At 42.3% G+C, this 24192-nt stretch overlaps 1 protein-coding gene across 3 annotated transcripts in view; it reads right to left on the reverse strand.

Moving 5' to 3' along the window:
• The window catches only part of LOC133535495 (histone deacetylase 7-like), a 184088-nt gene that overhangs the window by 1903 nt on the left and 157993 nt on the right, over positions 1 to 24192 (reverse strand). For all 3 annotated transcript variants that reach the window (XM_061875380.1, XM_061875381.1, XM_061875379.1), the window contains 4 exons: positions 11176 to 11273; positions 5733 to 5851; positions 5536 to 5669; positions 5377 to 5461 (listed from right to left, as the gene is read on the reverse strand). In XM_061875380.1, the coding sequence (XP_061731364.1) occupies positions 5377 to 5461; positions 5536 to 5669; positions 5733 to 5851; positions 11176 to 11273 (436 nt within the window). The remainder of the gene's footprint in view (positions 1 to 5376; positions 5462 to 5535; positions 5670 to 5732; positions 5852 to 11175; positions 11274 to 24192) is intronic.

Raw genomic sequence — 24192 nt, forward strand, 5'->3', positions numbered from 1 at the left:
TGGTGACTATTGTATTACTGTACTAATGTTTTATTGCAACTACACACTCTGCCAGTACTCACCTGCACACAGTGGAACTATTGTATTAATGTTTTATTGCAACTACACACTCTGCCAGTGCTTACCTGCACAAAATGGTGACTGTTGTATTATTGTTTTGTTGTTTTATTGCAACTACACAATCTACCAGTTCTCACCTGCACATAGTGGTAACTATTGTATTATTGTATTAATGTTTTATTGCAACTAAACACTCTGCCAGTACTCACCTGCACACAGTGGTGACTATTGTATTAATGTTTTATTGCAACCACACACTCTGCCAGTACTCACTTGTACACAGTGGTAACTATTGTATTAATGTTTTATTGCAACTACAAACTCTGCCAGTACTCACCTGCACACAGCGGTGACTATTGTTATATAGTTTTATTGCAACTAAACAATCTCCCAGTACCCACCTGCACACAATGGTGACTGTTGTATTATTGTTTTAATGTTTTATTGCAACCGCACACTCTGCCAGTACTCACCTGCACACAGTGGTGACTGTTGTATTATTGTTTTAATGTTTTATTGCAACCACACACTCTGCCAGTACTCACTTGTACACAGTGGTAACTATTGTATTAATGTTTTATGGCAACTACAAACTCTGCCAGTACTCACCTGCACACAGCGGTGACTATTGTTATATTGTTTTATTGCAACTAAACAATCTCCCAGTACCCACCTGCACACAATGGTGACTGTTGTATTATTGTTTTAATGTTTTATTGCAACCTCACACTCTGCCAGTACTCACCTGCACACAGTGGTGACTGTTGTATCATTGTTTTAATGTTTTATTGCAACTACACACTCTGCCAGTACTCACCTGCACACTGTGGTGACTATTGTATTAATGTTTTATGGCAACCACACACTCTGCCAGTACTCACCTGCGCACAGTGGTGACTATTGTATTACTGTACTAATGTTTTATTGCAACTACACACTCTGCCAGTACTCACCTGCACACTGTGGTGACTTTTGTATTATTGTATTAATGTTTTATGGCAACCACACACTCTGCCAGGACTCACCTGCGCACAGTGGTGACTTTTGTATTACTGTACTAATGTTTTATTGCAACTACACACTCTGCCAGTACTCACCTGCACACAGTGGTGACTATTGTATTACCGTACTAATGTTTTATTGCAACTACACACTCTGCCAGTAACTCACCTGCACACAGTGGGACTATTGTATTAATGTTTTATTGCAACTACACACTCTGCCAGTGCTCACCTGCACAAAATGGTGACTGTTGTATTATTGTTTTGTTGTTTTATTGCAACTACACACCCTACCAGTTCTCACCTGCACAGAGTGGTACTATTGTATTATTGTTTTATTGCAACTAAACACTCTGCCAGTACTCACCTGCACACAGTGGTGACTATTGTATTAATGTTTTATTGCAACCACACACTCTGCCAGTACTCACTTGTACACAGTGGTAACTATTGTACTAATGTTTTATTGCAACTACAAACTCTGCCACTACTCACCTGCACACAGTGGTGACTATTGTTATATTGTTTTATTGCAACTAAACAATCTCCCAGTACCCACTTGCACACAATGGTGACTGTTGTATTATTGTTTTAATGTTTTATTGCAACTACACACTCTGCCAGTACTCACCTGCACACAGTGATGACTGTTGTATTATTGTTTTAATGTTTTAATGAAACCACACACTGTCAGTACTTACCTGCACAGAGTGGTAACTATTGTATTATTGTTTTAATGTTTTACTGCAACCACACACTATGCCAGTACTCACCTGCACAGAGTGGGGACTATTAGATTATTGTTTTATTGCAACTACACACTCTGCCAGTACTCACCTGCACAGAGTGGTGACTGGTGTATTATTGTTTTATTGCAACTACACACTCTGCCAGTACTCACCTGCACATAGTGGTATCACAACTATTCTATTATTGCAACCATTGTATTTTTGTTTTATTGGAACTTCACACTCTGCCAGTACTCACCTGCACAGAGTGGTATTCTATTTCTGCAACTATAGTATTATTTTAACTATTGTATTATTGTTTTATTCCAACTATTGTATTGGTTTTATTGTAACTATTGTATAATTCTTTATTGTAACTATTGTATTAGCGTAACTATTGTCCTGTTTTATTGTAACTATTATATTGTCCAGTTTTATTCTAACTATTGTATTATTGTTTTATTCTAACTATTGTATTATTGTTTTATTATAACTATTGCAACTATTGTATTATTGTAAATATTGTAGTATTGTTTTATTCTAGCTATTGTATTGTTTTATTTTAACTATTGTATTATTGTATTGTTTCATTGTAACTATTGTAAATAAGGCCTTATTGTTTGATTGGAACTATTGTCCTGTTTTATTGTAACTATTTTATTGTTCAGTTTTATTCTAACTATTGTATTATTGTTTTATTCTAACAATTGTATTATTGTTACAATTGTATTTTTGCAACTATTGTATTATTGTTTTATTGGAACTATTGTCCTGTTTTATTGTAACTAGTATATTGTCCAGTTTTATTCTGACTATTGTATTATTGTTTTATTATAAATAATGCATTATTGTATCTATTGTATCATTGTTTTATTCTAGCTATTGTAACTATTGTATTATTGTAACTATTGTAACATTGTATTGTACTGTTTTATTCTAACTATTCTATTGTTTTATTGTATCTAGTGTTATTGTAACTATTTTATTATTGTTTTATTGTAACTATCGCATTATTGGAACTATTGTCCTGTTTTATTGGAACTATTATATTGTCCAGTTTTATTCTAACAATTGCATTATACTATCATATTGTCCTGTTTTATCATACCTATTATATGATTGTATTATTGTAACTGTTGTATTATTGTTTTATTGTAACTATTGTCCTGTTTTATTGTAACTAGTATATTGTCCATTTTTTGCAAGTATTGTATATTGTTTTATTCTAACTAATGTATTATTGTAACTATTGTATTATTGTTTTATTCTAGCTATTGTATTGTAGCTATTGAATTATTGTATCTATTGTATTATTTATTTATTGTAACTATTATTGTACTGCTTTATTCTAACTAGTGTTTTGTTTTATTGTAACTAGTATTATTCTAACTATTGTCTTATAAAGTTATTGTAACTATTGCATTATTTGACCTTTTGTCTTGTTTTATTGCAACTATTGTATTGTTTTATTGTAACTATTGTATTATTGTATCCATTGTAATAACGTTTTTTTGTAACTATTGTATTGTCCTGTTTAATTGTAACTATTGTATTATTGTTTTATTACAACTATTATATTGTCCTGATTATTTGTAACTATTGTATTATGGTTTTATTATAACTATAGTATTGTCCTTTTTTATTGTAACAATTGCATCATTCCAACTATTGTATTGTCCTGTTTTATTGTAGTTATTGTATTATTGTTTAATTGTAACCACTGCATTATTGTAACTATTGTGATTGTAACTATTGTATTGTTGTCTTAATGTAACTATTGTAATATTGAAACTATTGTATTGTCCTGTTATATTCTAACTACTGTATAGTTTTATTGTAAATATTATATTATTTTATTGTAACTATTGTGGTATTGTTTTATTGTAACTATTTTATTATTTTATTGTGACAATTGTATTATTGTACCTATTCCATTATTGTTTTATTTTACCTATTGCATTGTCCTGTTTAATTGTAACTATTGTTTTATTATAACTATTGCATTGTCTTGTTTTATTGGAACTATTGTATTATTATTTTTTGTTACTATTGTATTATTTTATAATAACTATTGTATTGCCCTTTTTTATTGTAACTATTTTATTGTTGTTTTATTCTAACTATTGTATTGTCATGTTTTATATTAAGTATTGTATTGTTGTGTTTTATTGTAATTACTGTCTTGTCGTGTTTTATTGTAACTATTGTAATGTTGTGTTATAGTGTAAGTCATGTACTGTCGTGTTTTATTGCGTCTATTGTATTGTTTTATTCCAACTATTCTATTTTGTTTTATTGTAGCTATTGTATTGCATTATTTTATTGTAACTATTGTATTATTGTGTTTTATTGTGCTGTTGTGTTTTAACTATTGTATTATTGTATCAACCGTATTGTCTGTTTTATTGTAAGTATTGTATTATTGTAAGTATTGTAGTGTTGTGTTTTATTCTAAATATTGTATTATTGTTACAAGTGTAACTATTGTATTGTCCTGTTTAATATTAACTATTGTATTATTGTAACTATTGTAGTTTTTGTTTCATTGTAACTAATGTATTATTGTAAATATTGCATTGTCCTGTTGTATTCTAAATAATGTATTATTGTAACTATTGTAACTATTGTATCGTCTGGTTTTATTGTAACTAATGTATTTTAACTATTTTATTGTATTCTAAATATTTTACTATTGTAACCATTGTAACTATTGTATCGTCCGGTTTTATTGTAACTGTCTTTTAACTATTTTATTGTCCTTTTTATTCTAAATATTGTATTATCGTAACTATTGTATTGTGTTTTATTGTAACTATTGTATTATTGTAACTATTGTATTGTTCTGTTTTATTCAACATTTTGTATTGGAACAATTGTAACTATTGTGTTGTCCTGTTTTATTGTAATTATTGTATTATTGTTTTATTGTAACTATTGTATATTTGTTTTTTGTATTATTGTTACTATTCTTTGTCCTTTTTATTCGAAGTATTGTAATTATTGTATTGTCGTGTTCTATTGAACTGTTGTATTGTTGTGTTTTATTGTAACTATTGTAATGTTGTGTTTTATTTAACTATTGTATTATTGTAACTATTGTATTGTCGAGTTTTATTGTAACCATGGAATTGTTGTGTTTTATTTAACTATTGTATTATCGTGTTTTATTTAAATATTGTATTGTCGTGTTTTATTGTAACTATTGTATTGCAGTTGAATTTAAATTCTAACTATTGTACTGTTGTTTTATTCTAGTTGATTGCAATTCATTTTATTTTATATGCATGTAATTAAACAGTAATATGCACGTAATTAAACAGTCATATGCATGTAATTACACAGTCATATGCATGTAATTAAACAGTAACATGCATGTGATTACACAGTAATATGCATGTGATTACACAGTAATATGCATGTGATTAAACAGTAATATGCATGTAATTACAGTGTAATATGCATGTAGTATATCTAACAACCTCGTCATACTGATAAATCAAGTATTGACTGAGTATTTTATTGTTGGACATTTGACAGTTTTCAGCCCAGGTCCCTAATGAGGGAGGTGTTTATGTCCGTGTGCTCACCTTGCACCTGGATGACACTCAGCAGGGACTGCACGGCGTGGTCGCTGGGCTTCCTGTCCAACACGGACTGGGCCAGAGGTTCCACCTGTGTAATTACAGCGGTGAGAGGATGTGCAATATCTGCGCACGCGCGGCACAAAGACCGGCTTCAATGCTCACCTCCAGTCCCAACAAGGCGCTGACGCAGGCTTCAGAGGCGTCGCAGATGGCCTTCAGGTCGTGTCCTCCCTCCAGAGCCAGAACCAGCCGACCCCCGGCCAGGGACATCAGCTGTCGGGTCAGGAAGCCGAAACCTGGTCGGGCGCCACACAATAATTACACACCTGCTGGACTTTCAAGGTGCAGGACTGTCTTACACTTGGCTGTGACCGTGTAGCCTCCCAGGGACGCCGGGTGACCTTCCACCGCATCGAAGCCCGCGGACACCAGCACCATGTCGGGGGAGAACTCATGGGCGATGGGCATCACCACGGCTCTGAGCAGGACCACCACAGACATAACACTTGCTCAACATTAAATACAGTAGTGTAGTAGACCTAAGTATTCATTAAGCACCACCATAATGACAACATTAAATACAGTAGTGTAGTAGACCAAAGTATTCATTAAGTACCACCATAATGACAACATTAAATACAGTAGTGTAGTAGGCCTAAGTATTCATTAAGTACCACCATGATGACAACATTAAATACAGTAGTGTAGTAGACCTAAGTATTCATTTAGTACCACCATAATGACAACATTAAATAGGGTAGTGTAGTAGACCTAAGTATTCATTAAGTACCACCATAATGACAACATTAAATACAGTAGTGTAGTAGACCTAAGTAATCATTAAGTACCACCATAATGACAACATTAAATACAGTGGTGTAGTAGACCTAAGTATTCATTAAGTACCACCATGATGACAACATTAAATACAGTAGTGTAGTAGACCTAAGTATTCATTAAGCACCACCATAATGACAACATGAAATACAGTAGTCTAGTAGACCTAAGTATTCATTAAGTACCACCATGATGACAACATTAAATACAGTAGTGTAGTAGACCTAAGTATTCATTAAGTACCACCATGACGACAACAATAAATACAGTAGTGTAGTAGACCTAAGTATTCATTAAGTACCACCATCATGACAACATTAAATACAGTAGTGTAGTAGACCTAAGTATTCATTAAGTACCACCATAATGACAACATTAAATACAGTAGTGTAGTAGACCTAAGTATGCATTAAGCTCCACCATAATGACAACATTAAATACAGTACTGTAGTAGACCTATGTATTCATTAAGCACCACCATGATGACCAACATTAAAATACAGTAGTGTAGTAGACCTAAATATTCATTAAGTACCACCATGATGGCAACGTTAAATACAGTAGTGTAGTAGACCTAAGTATTCATTAAGTACCAACATGATGACAACGTTAAATACAGTAGTGTAGTAGACCTAAGTAATCATTAAGTACGACCATGGTTTGGAGATCCTGGGGTTCCAATCTCGCTCGTGTTTGTTCACACGTGAGGACAACAGGTAGCAAAAGTGACTGTGGTCATGGTGCAGGGTGGAGCTGTGAGCTGGACAGGTACAAAGGACTGTGCCCCTTATACCCCCCCCAGCCCCAGGGAGACTACTTGGCTGCTCTCTCTCTCTCTCTCTCTCTCTCTCTCTCCCTCCCTCCCCCCCGGTGTGTCGGCGGAGGTTGAAAGGCAGTCTGGTTCCTATTAGGCGCTTGTCCTTCTCACGTCACTGACAGCCAGCCATCTGGGATCCATTGGGCCTAATTAAACCGCCTTTGGATTCCCCAACAATTGCCCCCCCCCCTCCCCCCACTTCTCCTCCTCCTCCTCCTCCACCTCCGTACTCTCCTCTCCTCTCTCTCCTCTGCAGCATTTGTCAGTCGCCGCCAGAGATGAACACTGCGTGCTACCGGAGAACGGGAGAAGCTGAAATCTGGACCACTGTGGAGACCCTGAAGAAACGCCCTGACACCTGTAACCTCCACACCACTCAGCTGTTCCTTGCAGCACCAGGAAGCACAGGCCTGGCACGCCGCAAACATCAGCAGGAGACTCCAAACAACGGAGTCACCAATGTCACCTCATTCAAGAACTCATTCATCAAACTAAAACCCCAGAAGCAGTGAAGTAGTCACCTTGTGTCAATGCTAAATAAAAAATAGAATACAATAAATCCTTTTCAATTGAATTGACTGCAAAGACAAGATATTTCATGTCAACACTGACAAACTTTCTTATTTTTTGCAGTTAGAATGTAATGACAGCAACACATGTCAAAGAAGGCATTTTTACCAGTGTGTTACATGGCCTTTCCTTTGAACAACACTGTTGTAACACCTGGCTTGGCATGGTCTTGCTGAAATAAGCAGGGGCGTCCATGATATGTTGCTCCAAAAGCTGTATGTACCTTTCAGCATTAATGGTGCCTTCACAGATGTGTAAGTTAGCCATGCCTTGGCCACTAATACACCCCCATACCATCACACATGCTGACTACCACACTTTCACCCTACAACAATCACTAATACACCCCCATACCATCACACATGCTGACTACCACACTTTCACCCTACAACAATCACTAATACACCCCCATACCATCACACATGCTGACTACCACACTTTCACCCTACAACAATCACTAATACACCCCCATACCATCACACATGCTGACTACCACACTTTCACCCTACAACAATCACTAATACACCCCCATACCATCACACATGCTGACTACCACACTTTCACCCTACAACAGTCCCCATGGTTCTATTCCTCTTTGGTCCAGAGGACATGACGTCCACAGTTTCCAAAAACAATTTGAAATGTGGACTCGTCAGACCACAGAACACTTTTCCACTTTGCATCAGTCCATCATAGATGAGCTCGGGCCCAGCGAAGTTGGCTGTGTTTCTGGGTGTTGTTGATAAATGGCGTTGGCTTTGCATAGTAGAGTTTTAACTTGTACTTACAGATGTAGTGACCAACTGTACTTACTGACAGTGCTTTTCTAAAGTGTTCCTGAGCCCTGAGTGGTGATATCCTTTACACACTGATGTGGCTTTTTGATGCAGTAGCACCTGAGGGATGGAAGGTGCGTAATACCATGGCTTACGTGCAGTGATTTCTCCACATTTTTGGAACCTGGCAACATATGTCGCTCCAAAAGCTGTATGCTGACTACCACACTTTCACCCTACAACAATCACTAATACACCCCCATACCATCACACATGCTGACTACCACACTTTCACCCTACAACAATCACTAATACACCCCCATACCATCACACATGCTGACTACCACACTTTCACCCTACAACAATCACTAATACACCCCCATACCATCACACATGCTGACTACCACACTTTCACTCTAAAACAGTCCCCATGGTTCTTTTCTGCTTTGGTCCAGAGGACACCACATCCACAGTTTCCAAAAACAAATAGATATGTGGACTCGTCAGACCACAGAACACTTTTCAACTTTGCATCAGTCCATCTTAAAAGAGCTGGGGCCCAGCGAAGCGTTTCCGGGTGTTGTTGATAAATGGCTTTGGCTTTGCATAGTAGAGTTTTAACTTGCGCTTACAGATGTGGCGACCAACTGCAGTTACTGGCAGTGGTGTTCGGAAGTGTTCCTGAGCCCATGTGGTGATATCCTTTACACACGTGTTGACGCAGTAGCGCCTGAGGGGACGGAAGGTGCGTAATACCACGGCTTACGTGCAGTGATTTCTCCACATTCTCTCAACCTTTTGATGGTGAAATCCCTAAATTCCTCGCAACAGCTGCTCGAGAAATGTCGTCCTTCAACAATTTGCTCAGGCATTTGTTGACAAAGTGGTGACCCCTCGCCCCGTCCTTGTTGGTGAACGAGTGAGCGTTTCACGGAAGCTGCTTTTACAGCCAATCATGGCGCCCACCTGTTCCCAATTAGCCTGTTCACCTGTAGCATGTTCCAAATAAGTCTTTGATTAACATTTTTCAACGTCCTCACTCTTTTTTGCCACTCGTGCCAGCTTTTCTGAAAGATGTTGCAGCCATCACATTCCAAATGAGGTAATATTTGCAAAGAATACCAAAGTTTCTCAGTATATTCAATTGAATATAAGTTGAAAAGGATTTGTTGTATTCTCTTTTTATTTAGCATTTACACAACCTGACTACTTCACTGGCTTCACGGTGGCAGAGGGGTTAGTGCGTCTGCCTCACAACATGAAGGTCCTGCAGTCCTGGGTTCAAATCCGGGCTCGGGATCTTTCTGTGTGGAGTTTGCATGTTCTCCCCGTGAATGCGTGGGTTCCCTCCGGGTACTCCGGCTTCCTCCCACTTCCAAAGACATGCACCTGGGGATAGGCCCCTCCCACCTCCAAAGACATGCACCTGGGGATAGGCCCCTCCCACTTCCAAAGACATGCACCTGGGGATAGGTTGATTGGCAACACTAAATTGGCCCTAGTGTGTGAATGTTGTCTGTCTATCTGTGTTGGCCCTGCGATGAGGTGGCGACTTGTCCAGGGGTGTACCCTGCCTTCCGCCCGATTGTAGCTGAGATAGGCGCCAGCGCCCCCCGCGACCCCGAAAGGGAATAAGCGGTAGAAAATGGATGGATGGATAACATTTTTCAACGTTCTCAGTCTTTTTTGCCACTCGTGCCAGCTTTTCTGAAAGATATTGCAGGCATCACATTCCAAATGAGGTAATATTTGCAAAAAATACCAAAGTTTCTCAGTATATTCAATTGAATATAACTTGAAAAGGATTTGTTGTGTTCTCTTTTTATTTAGCATTTACACAAGCTGACTACTTCACTGCTTTTGCAGTTTTGTCTTTTATGCTTTGGTGCATAAAAATGGTGTCTAATCATCATTGATGATGATGAAGTACTTCAACGGTGAATTGAGTGGTGATGAACAAAAGTCGATAATAATAACAATGTACAAGGCACAAGTGCATGCCTGACAGGAACACTTCAATCATCATTTGGTTTCACATTCGGAAACAAAATTGTTTTTTGGTCTATAAGGAGCCATTTTCTTCCTGCAACTGCCCCCAACAGCACGCTCCTTTTCCACGGTGAGTTCCACGAGGGGCCCCTGCATTGGCCCCCACTGCCCGGCTACTTTAAAGACTGTGGTCGGCTGAGGAGGTTTTACACATGCAAACACTCCTCATTTCCCATACGGGCTGAAAAAACGGCTGTTCCGGAAAGAAGCAGTTGTTTCTTAATTAGTATTCGAAACTCTAGTAAACACTGGACTTAGCCTTTCAAAGCCCCCCCCCCTTCTTTTTTACCATTACGGCTAACCTCATTAGCATTTTGCCTTTGACGCGGGGCCCACCCACTGAGCGAGCGGCATGTCTTGAGAGTGTTTCATCATCGGCTGAAAACAAATATCACAGCTCCCGGCAGAACAAATAAATGCATTTCAGGAAAAAATGACAGGAAATATGTGGTGAGTGACATTTTTAAAACATGGGGCTCCAAACCTTTTTGAGTGTGGGGGGGCACAATGTGGTAAAAGAAATTGGCCAGGGGCTGAACTATCACAGTTTGTGTCCGTGTGTAAGAATGTGTGTGATTGTACACACACACACACACACACATTATATATATATACTGTATATATATATATATAATACACACACACACACACACACATTATATATATATACTGTCTATATATATATAATGTGTTAACTCATGTGATTAATGACAAACAAATGCCATTCATGATGTATGAACATGTGTTGGTTACCTAAAAGCTGCCAAGTACTCAGCATCGCCCATGGAAGATGTCAGACTGCTGGTCCAGCCAACGTTCACGTTGAAGCCCTCGCCGGGCCCTGCACCGACCTGCAGGAGAACAGAAAGTGAAACCTTACTGCTATGTGAGGAATGTGTGTCACCACTTTATTCGACCTATTCAAGTCTTCCCCCAACGGAGAAGGAAGTGAGACCTAGAAAGATTCTTCTTGTCTTTGGAGTGAACACTTCTACTTCAGACCTTCTCCTTCAGACCTTCTCCTTCATCCATTTACTTCTCCTTCAGACCTTCTCCTTCATCCATTTACTTCCCCTTCAGACCTTTTCCTTCATCCATTTACTTCTCCTTCAGACCTTCTCCTTCATCCATTTACTTCTCCTTCAGATCTTTTTCCTTCATCCATTTACTTCTCCTTCAGACCTTTTCCTTCATCCATTTACTTCTCCTTCAGACCTTCTCCTTCATCCATTTACTTCTCCTTCAGACCTTCTCCATCATCCATTTACTTCTCCTTCAGACCTTCTCCATCATCCATTTACTTCTCCTTCAGACCTTCTCCTTCATCCATTTACTTCTCCTTCAGACCTTCTCCATCATCCATTTACTTCTCCTTCAGACCTTCTCCATCATCCATTTACTTCTCCTTCAGACCTTCTCCTTCAGAGCTTCTCCATCATCCATTTACTTCTCCTTCAGACCTTCTCCTTCATCCATTTACTTCTCCTTCAGACCTTCTCCATCATCCATTTACTTCTCCTTCAGACTTTCTCCTTCATCTATTTACTTCTCCTTCATATCTTCTCCTTCATTCATTTACTTCTCCTTCAGACCTTCTCCATCATCCATTTACTTCTCCTTCAGACCTTCTCCTTCATCCATTTACTTCTCCTTCAGACCTTCTCCTTCATCCATTTACTTCTCCTTCAGACCTTCTCCTTCATCCATTTACTTCTCCTTCAGACCTTCTCCTTCATCCATTTACTTCTCCTTCAGACCTTCTCCTTCATCCATTTACTTCTCCTTCAGACCTTCTCCTTCATCCATTTACTTCTCCTTCAGACCTTTTCCTTCATCCATTTACTTCTCCGTCATCCATTTACCTCTCCTTCAGACCTTCTCCTTCATCCATTTACTTCTCCTTCAGACCTTCTCCTTCATCCATTTACTTCTCCTTCAGACCTTCTCCTTCATCCATTTACTTCTCCTTCAGACCTTCTCCATCATCCATTTACCTCTCCTTCAGACCTTCTCCTTCATCCATTTACTTCTCCTTCAGACCTTCTCCTTCATCCATTTACTTCTCCTTCAGACCTTTTCCTTCATCCATTTACTTCTCCTTCAGACCTTCTCCTTCATCCATTTACTTCTCCTTCAGACCTTCTCCTTCATCCATTTACTTCTCCTTCAGACCTTCTCCATCATCCATTTACCTCTCCTTCAGACCTTCTCCTTCATCCATTTACTTCTCCTTCAGACATTCTCCTACAGAGCTTCTCAATCATCCATTTACTTCTCCTTCAGACCTTCTCCTTCTTCCATTTACTTCTCCTTCAGACCTTCTCCTTCAGACCTTCTCCATCATCCATTTACTTCTCCTTCAGACCTTCTCCTTCAGACCTTCTCCATCATCCATTTACTTCTCCTTCAGACCTTCTCCTTCATCCATTTACTTCTCCTTCAGACCTTCTCCATCATCCATTTACCTCTCCTTCAGACCTTCTCCTTCATCCATTTACTTCTCCTTCAGACATTCTCCTACAGACCTTCTCCATCATCCATTTACTTCTCCTTCAGACCTTCTCCTTCAGACCTTCTCCATCATCCATTTACTTCTCCTTCAGACCTTCTCCTTCATCCATTTACTTCTCCTTCAGACCTTCTCCATCATCCATTTACCTCTCCTTCAGACCTTCTCCTTCATCCATTTACTTCTCCTTCAGACATTCTCCTACAGAGCTTCTCAATCATCCATTTACTTCTCCTTCAGACCTTCTCCTTCTTCCATTTACTTCTCCTTCAGACCTTCTCCTTCAGACCTTCTCCATCATCCATTTACTTCTCCTTCAGACCTTCTCCTTCAGACCTTCTCCTTCTTCCATTTACTTCTCCTTCAGACCTTCTCCTTCAGACCTTCTCCATCATCCATTTACTTCTCCTTCAGACCTTCTCCATCATCCATTTACTTCTCCTTCAGACCTTCTCCTTCAGACCTTCTCCATCATCCATTTACTTCTCCTTCAGACCTTCTCCTTCATCCATTTACTTCTCCTTCAGACCTTCTCCATCACTCAGTGTGTCACTTTGAAGGCTGCGTGACACGCTCTTGGCCAGAAGGTGTGGTCATTTCCTCACTGTGTGTGTGTGTGTGTGTGTGTGTGTGTGTGTGTCTGTGTGTGTGTGTTTGAAAGGGAAAGAATGCGTTGCAGAGCGCCTGACTGTGTTCTTCTCTCAGAGGACGTGATGTTCACAGGCAAACACAAAACACATGAGGCCTTCTGTCCTCTGCCAACTGCTAATGTACACACACACACACACACACACACACACACACACTCACACACACACACACACACACACTCACACACACACACACACACACACACACACACACACACACACACACACACACACTCACACACACACAGTTGCTGGAAAGGATTATGACGGGGCCGATGGCGCGTCCTGACATGGTCATGTGACCCCCTGGTGAGTTATGGACCTCCACGGGGGGTGGGAGGGGGGGACTCCAGGGGTCCAACACACACACACACACACACACACACACACACACACACACACACACACACACACACGCACACACACACACACACACACACACACACACACACACACACACACGCACACACACACACAGGTTGGAGCAGCATTTAAGGCAGAAGCAGATCCAAGTGGGCCCACTTTCATGTGCCGCCTTCATCAGTGGAATTTATGGGAAAACTTTTACTCTGTGATTGTTGGCCAGGATGGGAGGAGAAGTGGGAGTGTGTGGGACTCAGTGGGTTAGTGTCATGGTCACAGTGTGTGGGACTCAGTGGGTTAGTGTCATGGTCACAGTGTGTGGGACTCAGTGGGTTAGTGTCATGGTCACAGTGTGTGGGACTCAGTGGGTTAGTGTCATGGTCACAGTGTGTGGGACTCAGTGGGTTAGTGTCATGGTCACAGTGTGTGGGACTCAGTGGGTTAGTGTCATGGTCACAGTGTGTGGGACTCAGTGGGTTAATGTCATGGTCACAGTGTGTGGGAGTCAGTGGGTTAGTGTCATGGTCAGAGTGGGTTAGTGTCATGGTCACAATGTGTGGGACTCAGTGGGTTAGTGCCATGGTCACAGTGGGTTAGTGTCATGGTCACAGTGTGTGGGACTCAGTGGGTTAGTGTCGTGGTCACAGTGGGTTAGTGTCATGGTCACAGTGTGTGGGACTCAGTGGGTTAGTGTCATGGTCACAGTGGGTTAGTGTCATGGTCACAGTGTGTGGGACTGAGTGGGTTAGTGTCATGGTCACAGTGTGTGGGACTGAGTGGGTTAGTGTCATGGTCACAGTGGGTTAATGTCATGGTCACAGTGTGTGGGACTGAGTGGGTTAGTGTCATGGTCACAGTGTGTGGGACTGAGTGGGTTAGTGTCATGGTCACAGTGGGTTAATGTCATGGTCACAGTGTGTGGGACTGAGTGGGTTAGTGTCATGGTCACAGTGGGTTAATGTCATGGTCACAGTGTGTGGGACTGAGTGGATTAGTGTCATGGTCACAGTGGGTTAGTGTCATGGTCACAGTGTGTGGGACTGAGTGGGTTAGTGTCATGGTCACAGTGTGTGGGACTCAGTGGGTTAGTGTCATGGTCACAGTGGGTTAATGTCATAGTCACAGTGTGTGGGACTGAGTGGGTTAGTGTCATGGTCACAGTGGGTTAGTGTCGTGGTCACAGTGGGTGAGTGTCATGGTCACAGTGTGTGGGACTGAGTGGGTTAGTGTCATGGTCACAGTGTGTGGGACTGAGTGGGTTAGTGTCATGGTCACAGTGTGTGGGACTCAGTGGGTTAGTGTCATTGTCACAGTGGGTTAGTGTTATGGTCACAGTTAGTGTCATGGTCACAGTGTGTGGGACTGAGTGGGTTAGTGTCATGGTCACAGTGTGTGGGACTCAGTGGGTTAGTGTCATGGTCACAGTGTGTGGGACTCAGTGGGTTAGTGTCATTGTCACAGTGGGTTAGTGTTATGGTCACAGTAGGTTAGTGTCTTATTAGTGATTCCCAAAGCCCAAAAAAAGTCTGCGGGCTATAGAGCGTTTTCCGTTCGGGCTCCAGTACTCTGGAATGCCCTCCCGGTAACAGTTCGAGATGCCACCTCAGTAGAAGCATTTAAGTCTCACCTTAAAACTCATTTGTATACTCTAGCCTTTAAATAGACTCCCTTTTTAGACCAGTTGATCTGCGGTTTCTTTTCTTTTTCTTCTATGTCCCACTCTCCCTTGTGGAGGGGGTCCGGTCCGATCCGGTGGCCATGTACTGCTTGCCTGTGTATCGGCTGGGGACATCTCTGCGCTGCTGATCCGCCTCCGCTTGGGATGGTTTCCTGGTGGCTCCGCTGTGAACGGGACTCTCTCTGCTGAGTTGGACCCGCTTTGGACTGGACTCTTGCGACTGTGTTGGATCCATTGTGGATTGAACTTTCACAGTATCATGTTAGACCCGCTCGACATCCATTGCTTTCCTCCTCTCTAAGGTTCTCATAGTCATTATTGTCACCGACGTCCCACTGGGTGTGAGTTTTCCTTGCCCTTATGTGGGCCTACCGAGGATGTCGTGGTGGTTTGTGTAGCCCTTTGAGACACTAGTGATTTAGGGCTATATAAGTAAACATTGATTGATTGATTGATGGTCACAGTGGGTTAATGTCATGGTCACAGTGTGTGGGACTGAGTGGGTTAGTGTCATGGTCACAGTGGGTTAATGTCATGGTCACAGTGTGTGGGACTGAGTGGGTTAGTGTCATGGTCACAGTGGGTTAGTGTCATGGTCACAGTGTGTGGGACTCAGTGGGTTAGTGTCATGGTCACAGTGTGTGGGACTCAGTGGGTTAGTGTCATTGTCACAGTGGGTTAGTGTTATGGTCACAGTAGGTTAGTGTCATGGTCACAGTGGGTTAATGTCATGGTCACAGTGTGTGGGACTGAGTGGGTTAGTGTCATGGTCACAGTGGGTTAATGTCATGGTCACAGTGTGTGGGACTGAGTGGGTTAGTGTCATGGTCACAGTGGGTTAGTGTCATGGTCACAGTGTGTGGGACTCAGTGGGTTAGTGTCATGGTCACAGTGTGTGGGACTGAGTGGGTTAGTGTCATGGTCACAGTGTGTGGGACTGAGTGGGTTAGTGTCATGGTCACAGTGTGTGGGACTGAGTGGGTTAGTGTCATGGTCACAGTGGGTTAGTGTCATGGTCACAGTGTGTGGGACTGAGTGGGTTAGTGTCATGGTCACAGTGTGTGGGACTGAGTGGGTTAGTGTCGTGGTCACAGTGGGTTAGTGTCATGGTCACAGTGGGTTAATGTCATGGTCAGAGTAGGTTAGTGTCATGGTCACAGTGGGTTTATGTGTCATGCTGCATACGTTTATGTGTTATGCTGCATTAAAATATGTGGACCACCGCTGCCTTTTATGTGATGTGCTGCATTCATTAATGTGGCCTGCAAAAAAAGGATGGGGAAAATCAAGCAGTTTATGACTAAATGCATCCATTATTGATTCAGAATGTGTTGCATGTGTCGTTCACTTTGATATTATTTGATCCTGCAAATTATCCATCAGCCTGTTCGTAAAAATTAAAGTCAGCAAAAAGAGTTTCCAATTACAGAATGTGTAACGAGGCCAATATGCATTTCTATTGCATGGGGGCCCTGCGCGGTCAGCCATAATTGTGATGTGGCCCCCAATAACTCTTATGCTTAAAGGCCGTTGCTATAGTTATCATCAATTGTGCTGAAGTTGTACTTTTCTATCCGTGCAAAGGGACACCTTGCAATCCAATGCTGACTGCCAAGAGCGGACATGGGGTACCGTGACGCAGACAAAGCAGAGACAGGGCGATATCACGAATAATCATGAATAATCCTATATTGTCTCTACTGGGGCTGCTTGCATTACCCCTCCCTTCGGAAGCAGCCTCAGTGATGTTAACTACGGACCTCCCAAATAAATAGAGGAGCACGTGGGCTGTGCCTCAGAGCGTAGGTTGGAACTGTAACTAGACTACAGCCCAATTCATCTTTCCTCATTGAGCAAAATTGAACCCTGTCCCTGCATGATTCCTTGCTTCTTGTCTGTTTAATAAATGTCATCGCTGTTTGAACCGGACAAAAATAATGTATCTTTTGAATTGTGTTACAAATGTATTTTCTGTATGATTCCAATCAGTACACTTTATTTATTCAAATCACATTGTTTTGTACATTATTGCATTGACTTACTTTTTTAGTACTGTGACCTGATATTGTGTTTAAGCGGTAGAATATGGATGGATGGATGGATGGAAGGACTTGGTATCATCCATCCATCCATCCATCCATTTCCTACCGCTTATTCCCTTTTGGGGTCGCGGGGGGCGCCGGCGCCTATCTCAGCTACAATCGGGCGGAAGGCGGGGTACACCCTGGACAAGTCGCCACCTCAGTGTAGATGAAATATAGTAGACCACTCCTCCATACGTCATCAGCCTGATTTGTAGAAACGACCATGAACTGTGAAATGTGCTGCAAACACAAACCACACACTTCTACAGGAACTTTTATTTCCAGGAATTCGAGGTTCCAGGAACAGAAAAAAGGCCTAATTTGTGGGTCAAGCAAGATTTGTCATCCCTCCAGGCCTCGTTGCTGCCGTAAGTCGGATTTTCCTAACAAAGTAACAGAACTTTTCCTGGAAAAAGCTCGGCCAATTGACTGCTTTTACTTATCAAGACCGGATTTTACGTTTTGTGAGGGTAAGCAAAAGAAAAAACTGAACGGGACTATTTGGAAACAACATTTTACACAGCATTTTCTTCACGAACGATCAACAATTATTTAAAGAGGACAAAATGGAGTCTGAAGACCATGCATGACAACGGACCAGACAAAAGATAGTCACGACCAAAGCAAGCGATAATTGATCTTGTTTGGAAATATTGATCGATAATAGTCCTCTGCTCTATCTTCACATGCTGCATTACTGCAATACCAAAGATTGTTTATTGTGTTTGAAGAACAGAGCCTCCTCACATGTGCCTCGGTCTACAGTCATTTGTCAACTACCACTCACCTAATCACACCATCACACACTTTTACGAAGGAATGACGACCACCATGTATCTTACTGGGCACACTGTTGCCTTACTCGGCTTGGCTGCAATCTTGGTCCAACCATGCGAGCTACAAGGCCACGCTAATTACCGCAGGCGCTCGCAACAAAAAGTATGATTTCCCTCACAGGAATATAGAGCGACCACCAAAGCGTTCCTTTTGACTTACTTTTTTTCCTCCAAAGACAGTATTTCTGCAGGCGTTGATTTGCCCTCAACAGTGTACAGAACAGACTATTTTTCGGCGCGTATAAAAAAATCAATAAACTTGCATCACTATTTCAAAACATATCTTACGTGGCAGTGCCAAAATGAAACAAACTGTAAAAAACATATTAAACGTGAACAAACAGATGAAGTTTCTCATTAAATATCCCTCTTGAAAATGGCCCCCGTAAATATATATCTGCCACTGAATCAATGTTTTGTGGGTTAAAAAAGTGAGGACCGATTATTTCCCCGCTGTCCGGGTATGGTAAATGGGTTGTACTTGTATAGCGCTGTAAAGAGCTTTGACACTATTTCCACATTCACACACACATTCATGGCAGGAGCTGCCATGCAAGGCGCTATAACCAGGACCAACCGCCCAATATTCTCTTCCTGTCATATTGGGCGTCTGTGTCGCTTGTTTTCACGTTCGAGCTTTTATCCCAATCAGAATCCAGCTAGCTTGTTGCCAGCGCTGTGTGAATTCTTCTGAAACAACGTCGGTTGTTCAGTGTCAACCAACTGAGAACGTTCAGTTGATTGACAGTTGCGATAGCCAATCCGAGTTGTTGAGAGTAGCCTATCTAGGTTAGCCTTACATTAAACGTGACTGGGATTGGGATTGGGCACTCACTGGGGCGGTATAGCTCGGTTGGAAGAGTGGCCGTGCCAGCAACCTGAGGGTTGTCTTTAAATATCCCTCTTGAAAATGGCCCCCGTAAATATATATCTGCCACGGAATCAATGTTTTGTGAGTTAAAAAAGTGAGGACCGATTATTTCCCCGCTGTCCGGGTATGGTAAATGGGTTGTACTTGTATAGCGCTGTAAAGAGCTTTGACACTATTTCCACATTCACCCATTCACACACACATTCATGGCAGGAGTTGCCATGCAAGGCGCTAACCAGGACCAACCGCCCAATATTCTCTTCCTGTCATATTGGGCGTCTGTGCCGCTTGTTTTCACGTTCGAGCTTTTATCCCAATCGGAATTCAGCTAGCTTGTTGCCAGCGCTGCGTGAATTCTTCTGAAACAACGTCGGTTGTTCAGTGTCAACCAACAGAAGGACGTTCAGTTGATTGACAGTTGCGATAGCCAATCAGATCACGAGTTGTTGAGAGTAGCCCATCTAGGTAGCCTTACATTAAACGTGACTGGGATTGGGATTGGGCACTCACTGGGGCGGTATAGCTCGGTTGGTTGAGTGGTCGTGCCAGCAACCTGAGGGTTCTCTTTAAATATCCCTCTTGAAAATGGCCCCCGTAAATATATATCTGCCACGGAATCAATGTTTTGTGGGTTAAAAAAGTGAGGACCGATTATTTCCCCGCTGTCCGGGTATGGTAAATGGGTTGTACTTGTATAGCGCTTTTCTACCTTTTTTTAAGGAACTCAAAGAGCTTTGACACTATTTCCACATTCACCCATTCACACACACATTCATGGCAGGAGCTCCCATGCAAGGCGCTAACCAGGACCAACCGCCCAATATTTTCTTCCTGTCATATTGGGCGTCTGTGTCGCTTGTTTTCACGTTCGAACTTTTATCCCAATCGGAATTCAGCTAGCTTGTTGCCAGCGCTGTGTGAATTCTTCTGAAACAACGTCGGTTGTTCAGTGTCAACCAACTGAGAACGTTCAGTTGATTGACAGTTGCGATAGCCAATCAGATCACGAGTTGTTGAGAGTAGCCCATCTAGGTAGCCTTACATTAAACGTGACTGGGATTGGGATTGGGCACTCACTGGGGCGGTATAGCTCGGTTGGAAGAGTGGCCGTGCCAGCAACCTGAGGGTTCTCTTTAAATATCCCTCTTGAAAATGGCCCCCGTAAATATATATCTGCCACGGAATCAATGTTTTGTGGGTTAAAAAAGTGAAGACCGATTATTTCCCCGCTGTCCGGGTATGGTAAATGGGTTGTACTTGTATAGCGCTTTTCTACCTTTTTTTAAGGAACTCAAAGAGCTTTGACACTATTTCCACATTCACCCATTCACACACACATTCATGGCAGGAGCTGCCATGCAAGGCGCTAACCAGGACCAACCGCCCAATATTCTCTTCCTGTCATATTGGGCGTCTGTGTCGCTTGTTTTCACGTTCGAGCTTTTATCCCAATCGGAATCGAGCTAGCTTGTTGCCAGCGCTGCGTGAATTCTTTTGAAACAACGTCGGTTGTTCAGTGTCAACCAACCGAGGACGTTCAGTTGATTGACAGTTGCGATAGCCAATCAGATCACGAGTTGTTGAGAGTAGCCCATCTAGGTAGCCTTACATTAAACGTGACTGGGATTGGGATTGGGCACTCACTGGGGCGGCATAGCTCGGTTGGAAGAGTGGCCGTGCCAGCAACCTGAGGGTTCTCTTTAAATATCCCTCTTGAAAATGGCCCCCGTAAATATATATCTGCCACGGAATCAATGTTTTGTGGGTTAAAAAAGTGAAGACACAAGATATTTCAATAAGTGTCTGTGAACGACTCCCTCTGTCGTGTGGGTTCCAGGGACCACCAAGGAAGGACATGACTTTGGGCGGTATAGCTCGGTTGGAAGAGTGGCCGTGCCAGCAACTTGAGGGTTGCAGGTTCGATTCCCGCTTCAGCCATCCTAGTCACTGCCGTTGTGTCCTTGGGCAAGACACTTTACCCACCTGCTCCCAGTGCCACCCACACTGGTTTAAATGTAACTTAGATATTGGGTTTCACTATGTAAAGCGCTTTGAGTCACTTGAGAAAAGTGCTATATAAATATAATTCACTTCACTTCACTTCACCCATCAGGAGCAAAGGTGAAGTGTCTTGCTCAAGGACACAACGGACGTGACTAGGATGGTAGAAGGTGGGGATTGAACCAGCAACCCTCAGATTGCTGGCACGGCCATTCTCCCAACTTCGCCACGCCGTCCCCAGCGTATGGCTGCGGTTTCGCAAATAACAACTTGTGACTGGATACTCGCCTGGGAGTGACAAGTGAAGTGAATTTATTAAGCAAATTATATTTATATAGCGCTTTTCTCTAGTGACTCAAAGCGCTTTACATAGTGAAAGCCAATATAAGTAAGATTCTATAGCCACTAGGGTTGGGCGATATGGCCTTTTATTAATATCTCCATATTTTTATGCCATGTCACGATACACCATATATATCTGGATATTTGACACATATAATCACAGCAGTATGATGATTCTATCTGTCTACATTAAAACATTCTTCTTATGCTACTTTTAAACATTCATGCAGAGAGGGAAACCACAACTAAAAGTGTATTTTTGAAACAGTTATTAAGCAGTGGCACAAACATTCATGTCATTTCCAAAACAGAAAGTGCAAGATTGTCGGAGACATTTTAAAACAAGCTATGAGTGCACTTTTGTGCATGATGTCACTAAGATGACATATCAAAACGACTCTCAATTAAAGTGCACTTTTTGTACAGAACGCCACTACAATAGTTTAAAACAAAAAAAAAGTGCACTTTTGTGCATGATGTCACAAAAGACATTTCAATAAGTGTCTGTGAACGACTCCCTCTGTCGTGCGGGTTCCAGGGACCACCAAGGAAGGACATGACTTTGGGCGGTATAGCTCGGTTGGTAGAGTGGCCGTGCCAGCAACTTGAGGGTTCCAGGTTCGATTCCCACTTCCGCCATCCTAGTCACTGCCGTTGTATTCTTGGGCAAGACACTTTACCCACCTGCTCCCAGTGCCACCCACACTGGTTTAAATGTAACTTAGATATTGGGTTTCACTATGTAAAGCGCTTTGAGTCACTAGAGAAAAGCGCTATATAAATTTAAAGGAAGGAAAAAAAAGGAAGAATATCCAAGTCACATTTAAAGCAGTGTGGGTGGCACTGGGAGCAGGTGGGTAAAGTGTCTTGCCCAAGGACACAACGGCAGTGGCTAGGATGGCGGAGGCGGGAATCGAACCAGGAACCCTCAAGCTGCTGGCACAACCACTCTACCAACCGAGCTATGCCACCCCAGTGAGTGCCCAATCCCAATCTGCATTTAAGATGTGACTTTAAGGTTTTACTACTTACGTATAAAATACTACACGGTCTAGCTCCATCCTATCTTGCCGATTGTATTGTACCATATGTCCCGGCAAGAAATCTGCCTTCAAAGGACTCCGGCTTATTAGTGATTCCTAGAGCCCAAAAAAAGTCTGCGGGCTATAGAGCGTTTTCCGTTCGGGCTCCAGTACTCTGGAATGTCCTCCCGGTAACAGTTCGAGATGCTACCTCAGTAGAAGCATTTAAGTCTCACCTTAAAACTCATCTGTATACTCTAGCCTTTAAATAGACCTCCTTTTTAGACCAGTTGATCTGCCGCTTCTTTTCTTTTTTCTCCTATGTCCCCCCCTCCCTTGTGGAGGGGGTCCTGTCCGATGACCATGGATGAAGTACTGGCTGTCCAGAGTCGAGACCCAGGATGGACCGCTCGTCGGGACCCAGGATGGACCGCTCGCCTGTATCGGTTGGGGACATCTCTTGAGATGGTTTCCTGTGGACGGGACTCTCGCTGCTGTCTTGGATCCGCTTGAACTGAACTCTCGCGGCTGTGTTGGAGCCACTATGGATTGAACTTTCACAGTAGACCCGCTCGACATCCATTGCTTTCGGTCCCCTAGAGGGGGGGGGGGGGGGGTTGCCCACATCTGAGGTCCTCTCCAAGGTTTCTCATAGTCAGCATTGTCACTGGCGTCCCACTGGATGTGAATTCTCCCTGCCCACTGGGTGTGAGTTTTCCTTGCCCTTTTGTGGGTTCTTCCGAGGATGTTGTAGTCGTAATGATTTGTACAGTCCTTTGAGACATTTGTGATTTGGGGCTATATAAATAAACATTGATTGATTGGCCCTGCGATGAGGTGGCGACTTGTCCAGGGTGTACCCCGCCTTCCGCCCGATTGTAGCTGAGATAGGCGCCAGCGCCCCCCGCGACCCCGAAAGGGAATAAGCGGTAGAAAATGGATGGATGAATGATTGAATCCCAGTCACGTTTAATGTAAGGCTACCTAGATGGGCTACTCTCAACAACTCGTGATCTGATTGGCTATCGCAACTGTCAATCAACTGAACGTCCTCGGTTGGTTGACACTGAACAGCCGACGTTGTTTCAGAAGAATTCACGCAGCGCTGGCAACAAGCTAGCTGGATTCTGATTGGGATAAAAGCTCGAACGTGAAAACAAGACGCCCAATATGACAGGAAGAGAATACGATCAATACTTTGATATATTCATGGAAAGTCAATTAAAAATAAAATTAACTTGAATTAACAACGTCCCAATGATCCTAGGAGCTATGTTGTCCGGGGGCTTCCATGCCCCCTGGTAGGGGTCTCCCAAGACCAACAGGTCGTATGTGAGGGATCAGACAAAGAAAGCTCGAAGACCTCTATGGAAATGCAAAAACTGAGACTCAGATTTCCCCTGCCTGGACGCGG

Source organism: Nerophis ophidion, linkage group LG16, assembly GCF_033978795.1.
Source record: "Nerophis ophidion isolate RoL-2023_Sa linkage group LG16, RoL_Noph_v1.0, whole genome shotgun sequence".
NCBI lineage: Eukaryota > Metazoa > Chordata > Actinopteri > Syngnathiformes > Syngnathidae > Nerophis > Nerophis ophidion.